The 6,000-nt window shown below is 37.6% G+C and overlaps 1 protein-coding gene across 3 annotated transcripts; it reads right to left on the reverse strand.

Annotated features, from left to right (window-relative positions):
• Window positions 1-844: 844 nt before the first annotated feature.
• LOC116247937 (uncharacterized) lies at window positions 845-5,796 on the reverse strand. 3 transcript variants are annotated; one of them, XM_031620402.2, is made up of 9 exons: window positions 5,468-5,795; window positions 3,988-4,053; window positions 3,793-3,867; window positions 2,676-2,756; window positions 2,038-2,107; window positions 1,863-1,954; window positions 1,736-1,777; window positions 1,569-1,649; window positions 845-1,200 (listed from the first exon to the last, which is right to left on the reverse strand). In XM_031620402.2, exons 1-9 carry the CDS (start codon window positions 5,495-5,497, stop codon window positions 1,120-1,122), a joined length of 618 nt encoding a protein of 205 aa, XP_031476262.1. In that variant the 5' UTR covers window positions 5,498-5,795; the 3' UTR covers window positions 845-1,119. The 3 variants fall into 3 exon arrangements, with proteins under 3 accessions (XP_031476262.1, XP_031476261.1, XP_031476264.1); XM_031620401.2 differs by having other exon boundaries at window positions 3,982-4,053; window positions 5,468-5,790; XM_031620404.2 differs by lacking the exon at window positions 1,736-1,777 and having other exon boundaries at window positions 1,569-1,693; window positions 3,982-4,053; window positions 5,468-5,796.
• Window positions 5,797-6,000: the final 204 nt, after the last annotated feature.

Genomic DNA, 6,000 nt, shown 5'->3' on the forward strand with positions numbered 1-6,000 from the left:
GATATGTTAAACATACAAGGGTCCAAATATAATTTTTCATTATAGAAACTGCATCAGAATGTAATGTAGATTTTTTTTTTCTTTTTTTCTTTTTTAAATTTGGAGGGAGGACTGGAGGAGGGCATGGCCCTTGTCGCCCCCTCCCTTGCTCCACCCTTGAACCAAACCAGTTCAAGAAATTGAATATGAAAATAAATTTAAGACTCAATTAAGAAATCTCACTCAGATTTAAGAAATAACATCGAGTTAGATTCAGTTTTAAATAAATATTCAATCAAATTCTGCATTTCAAATTAGGTTTTAAATAAATAAAGAAACTATTTCCAATGTCCATATATTTTGAAAATTAGTTCTTAATGTATCATAATGCAACACAGAGTCGGTTATGTGTTTAAAAGTTGAATTTGCATTCAAATGTAAAAATAAAAGTTAGATTGAAATTGGATTCAATTTGTGAACTTAAAAAACAGATTCAAAAACGGAATAAATTTTTCTTGTTTCATATTAGAATCCAAATTTGAATTTAAATATGTGAACATGATAAATTACATGTGGTAAATTCCTCATCCAAATCGAATCTGATCCCTTGATGTCACTACTTAGAATCAGTAACTATAAATCTCATGATATTCTTAAACCACTGTATCAAGCAAGTAGGAGGACCCAAATAGGTAGTTACGTGGGTGTCTGTTAACAGGTACGCTGTGTTCAGGAAATGTTCCATGAAAATGTTCCCAAAAATGGACACGTTCATGGAACATTGTGTTCCAACGCACACAGACTTCCTGAAACCAAGCGCCCTCTAAATGCAACACTTCGAAGGTTGATGACATTTTACAAACAATTTATATGAGAACAAACAGCTTTTGAATGTCAATAATTTGGTTCTCATATTAAGACATAATATTTAGACCAAAATTTGCCAATGGAAATTTGGAATGGGTTTGGTCTTCAATTTTCTACTTCACATCTGACTTGAAAATGAATAATCCAAAATGTGACTAGACATAAGCGTTTTCCTTCATGAAATCTAACAGATGACTTCTAGAATACAGTTCCAAAGAAGAATGGTGGCTGGAATGCATGTTAGCGAGCTCATCGTCAGCTGGGTAATTCTCATCAAATAATCTCGAGGGCCTGTTGAATCAGAGATTCTGTCAAAGCCTTGGGCAATCCCATCACACTATCGATCGTTCCAACCTGCAGAAATGTCACAAAAATCATGGCAGGAAAAAGTCTCTTTATTATGCTTAAAAACCTCAAAACCTAATAATATAGGTTCACCTTGAATCTCTCTCTCACTCACACACACACACACACAGAGAATAATATACGGGTATTTCATAATCTTGCACAAAGAGCTTACATGCCCTTAAGTTTTCAGTATGGAATATCAATCGGAAAACCAGATGCAAGATGTACATATATGAAAGTGAATTTTACTAGAACCAAGGGGAACCACTGTAGATATGATCTCGTCCATGGTTCAACCTTCATCACCATTATTATCAACCTGTGTCGATAAAATGCAAGGATGATATCAAATATTCAAGGGAAAATGAACAAACCACTGCTTCAACAAAAGGCCATGTAAGTGGATGCTCGATCAACAAGCCACCTGCAACTTTGAGGACATGACCCTCTTCAATCTGTGCAACAGGCCAACCACATCAACATGCATCGCGTATATGATCTGACACGCATAAGGTAGCATGAATTCAGAATGATGACTTACCAAGTTATCAATAACTTCATCAGGTATCTCATGGAAGTAAACCTGCAGGAAAGAACTAATGATCATGACAAAATTCAGCAGATAGTTCCAACTAAGCGGAAAAAAAAGCCACACGAGCAATGCACACCTCAGTTTTGTCACTCTGTCCCTTGCGAATCCCTGTTTTGAGGTTGGTTACAAATACTGATCCCACTGTAGATGCATGTTCTCCAGAGTAACCTGAGATCGCACAGAAGCCACACATATCAATCGAGATTTTGAAAAGAAAAGCAACCAAAAGATGAATCCAATTTATATACTACCTTTAATAAATTCCCGTGCTTCTTCCTTGCTTGTTGGCTTTTCTCTGATCAGACCACCATGGACAACAACCTCCAAAAATGATTGAATCGATGGAGAAGCATTAGAATTAAAGGCTATAAACTTTCCCAAGTTAAGAAATATCATGCTCTTCAGGAAACATATGGAGTTGTTGCAATTTCTATAGAACGGATGCAGAAATTAGAGAAAATGTGATGAACTAAATGACAGCAGTTCACATTCTATTTTCAACATACAACATAAAATAAAGCCAAACCAATATAAATAAGAGAAGAAAATGTCACTAAACATTATATTCATTGTCATCAAATTTAAAGACTTGAAACAGTCAAGCAGTAAAGATGACCCAAAAATGAAACTTTTCTACAAGGTGCCAGAGGCTCGTAAATCTTAATGCAAAGAGAGAGGGGCCAAAGAGATACAGGTAAGTTGGCCCATTCTCTTCAACTCACAACCAATTTTATGCATTATGAACGGCCTGATAATCCTAGGGGACAGACTTGGCTAGGCTGGATTCATGTGCCGACCATGAACTATAGATTTGAACTGCAGCAAAATTTCTGGACTTTATGCTTGAAAGGGTACTGGAAAAGGGAGACAATGGAAAAAGAAAGCTTACTTGATCTGCAGTTATAAGAAGTGTTGGCACAGGGTCTTCTTTGTAAGCATCTAGTTCAAGCTTAGACATGATTGCCTCTGCCTGTTATGAACTCAGCACATTAAACAGGTTAGGTTAGATAATCCGATCAACAAAGAATAGAAAATAAAATCATCTATAATGAAAAGGGAATTAAAAAATGAGACTAAAGCTGGATACCAAGTTTCCATTAGTAAACCAAAATCCGGAATTGACTAAGGAAAGTTAGTTCAGTAAAGCCTACCCATATTGTGCTATTCTCACATCAGGCTTGGCTAGTGGGGATTAGGCCTACAAAGGAACCAACAACCAAGTCTCTATCAAGGGTTTCTCATCAATCATGCATCTTCCCTAATGAGTGATTGGTATCTCCTAGACAGTGTATACCACAAACAGATCTACAGACCTAAGGAAACATACTTCAACATGGTCTGGCTTAATCCAAACACATGGATGTGCTGAATATCTTTTTAATTGTTATGGACCCCTCTTTGGTTTGAGTTAGTTTTTCAAAAGAACTTGTCTTTGAACATTTGAATTTATGGTGTTATATGAGTTACTGAATTTTTGATTTCTTGGAAAACACTTAAGCATGAAAAGGTCAATTCCAACATATTTTTTATACTAAGGTTAGATTAAGTAGAAAAGACATGTAAAACCATATAAAAAGGAAGTACTGGTGTCCGTTTGGACAGTGGGACAACCTCCCGCCCACCCAAGAAGTACTGGTGTCTGTTCTAGAGACCTCTCTCTCTCCTGCTCTCTTCTCCCCAACCCAGTGCGCGCCCCCTCCCCCCTAAAAAAAATATGACAATGGTGACTCTGGAAAATTTTCTGCTTCCACCCTTCTTTAATATTCTCCCTTCAGCCAAATGGTTTAGGGAAAAGCTGACAGAAGAACAAGGTTAAACAGCCACAATTTCGCTCTACTGTGTCAGAATCAAATCCATTCATGAACTTTTTTCAAGCATATGTATACATACTTTTCTCCTTTATTTATTTTCAGAGAAAGTTGAGAAACAGCCAAAAACAGTAAAGAACTATGATAGAAGGAGCAAGACAAATTCTGAATAAAAAAAATTTATGCCTCAGCTCGAACCTTCGCTTCAGCTAGTGTCATGACAAGCTCTTCAGGGGTTTGCATGCGGATAGCTTTTTCATCTATGTCTGCAGTCTGCAATGTCAATCAAATAATGATTCGTGCAAAAACAGCAGACAATATTTACAGAAAAAAAGGAAAGGATGAAAGTAAGACCAAGAATGTAAAAGAGACGGGGTCCGCACAAACCATTACAGTAAATTGATAACCCATTTCTGTCAGAATCTGCCTTCGCGATGATGAAGAAGAGCCCAATATAATCTGTAAGAAGCCCTCGACAAGTCATAATCCAGAAAAGACTGTGTGAGGAAGCGCTTGAAGACAATCAATCATGTGAAGAAGCAAATAAAATTTAGGTTACTTGGGAGCCTGATTCCCTCAGTGCTCTCTTCTAATGTTACAGCAAACCTAAGAACTGGTATTACTGCACGAGACAACTCCTACTGGAATATGAGAATAAACTATCACTAAAGAGTACAACCGCCCACATTAACACAATCTGCAACTCCAGTAGTGAAAAGAAAGGATTATTTAGGGAGAACGGGCGAGGACCAGAACCCATCTTAAGAAGTAGGAACAGAAAAACAAAATATAGATTCGAGGTTCCCTTTGGAATTCCCAAGCTTGAAGACGCTAACAGGGAGTCCACGGCAGATTTTGATTTCAGAAATGAGTGGCATGTCAGTGAAAAGCTCCATTAAAGGACAAATTCAGAGCATTGACCATAAATTTGCATATATTGGTACTTCTTGGGTGCAATTTTTCATGAAATTTTTAGGGATGCACGCACCGAAAACATTTTACTACGAATTTCTAAACTAGATGACAAGGGATTCTAAAATTTAACCAAGGTCTATAAAGCAAGAACCTTTTTTTTTTATCTAATTTCCTAGTTAAAATCGCTAAAGATGCATTTTAATAAATTATTCATGTATCGTGACTCCTTTAAAGTCCGGAGCAATTCATATGCACTTTAAAAGCCTTAATGTAAGAGATGGTACAAGAGATGTTTCTGAGAAAGAATATGTAGTACATATTATTCGAGCTTCCTGAGTAATGCTGTCGATTTTTTACTTTGGACAGTTTTCTAGATTTCCCAAACGAGTTTCATACTGGTATCAGAGGCACAGCTATAAGCGACAGACATTCATGTATAAGAAAGAAATGCAGTTATTGTTGAAGTCTTGAAGAGGCCGTTGCATTGCTGAACCATTAACCAATAAAGGTAGCCAATAAACTTCTCAAACATGTCCTAGCCACCAGAAAAACTACTCCGAATTCCCACTGCGTGAAATATCAGCGAAAAACAATAAAAAAAAGATTGCTGTTACACCCTACCTCTGAAATTCCTAATGTTCTTTTTTTCTCGATGCTAGAATTCCTTGATAATAAAGATTACCACAGGAAACTGAAAAAAGGCCTCTTCGAAAGTATACCACAGCAATTGCAGAAGTTGATGCAGCCCTTGATGGCAGATGGCATAATCGGCTTCCTGAGAACCAGTCAGCCGTATATTTATCCCTTTTTTAATTGAAATCTTTACCACCAACGGTTGGATAGGTTCTTTCCCCGTTTCTATTGCGGAAACTGAGAGCAACCATGAATACGAAACACCACCTCGGTAGTTTCGATATGGGGACATTTAACAATAGAAGAGAGGAACATAATGGCCTACCTTGAAGGACGAAGGATCAGAGGGGGCCATCTTCGGCTTCTTTCTGTTCTACAGGCAAGCAGATTGCTTCCTTTGTCCTGCCGTGCTCCACAATAAGAGGTGAAGTAAGAAGCAGCAAGCAGCACAGTTATTCACACGCGTAAAAGGGAGCGAGAGAGAGAAAGGGCATCGATTCTTCGACAGTGATTCTGCGGTGAGCACCACATCTTTATTATTACAGCATGACGCTCCCTGAAGTGCGAAAGGGGACCTTTCCATATTCATCACTACTTCAGCTCTTTTTACTCAACATCTCGAGTTGGTTTCCCCAAGTTGAAATTCTTACAGAGCGTGGTGGTCAACACTCATTTGAGTTTCATAGCCTGTTTCTCATCATCTAAAACAAAAAGACCAACAAGGACATCTACAAAATATTTTTCCTGTCTTATGAACCAGGTTTAGAATATTATGTCCTGTAAGCTTTTCATGAGTTCCAGCTATTGGGGAATGGAAACATAGCCCTCATGAATTCCAGGTTTTGGGAAATGCAACTA

The sequence above is a fragment of the Nymphaea colorata genome, chromosome 2, assembly GCF_008831285.2.
Source record: "Nymphaea colorata isolate Beijing-Zhang1983 chromosome 2, ASM883128v2, whole genome shotgun sequence".
NCBI classification, from domain to species: domain Eukaryota; kingdom Viridiplantae; phylum Streptophyta; class Magnoliopsida; order Nymphaeales; family Nymphaeaceae; genus Nymphaea; species Nymphaea colorata.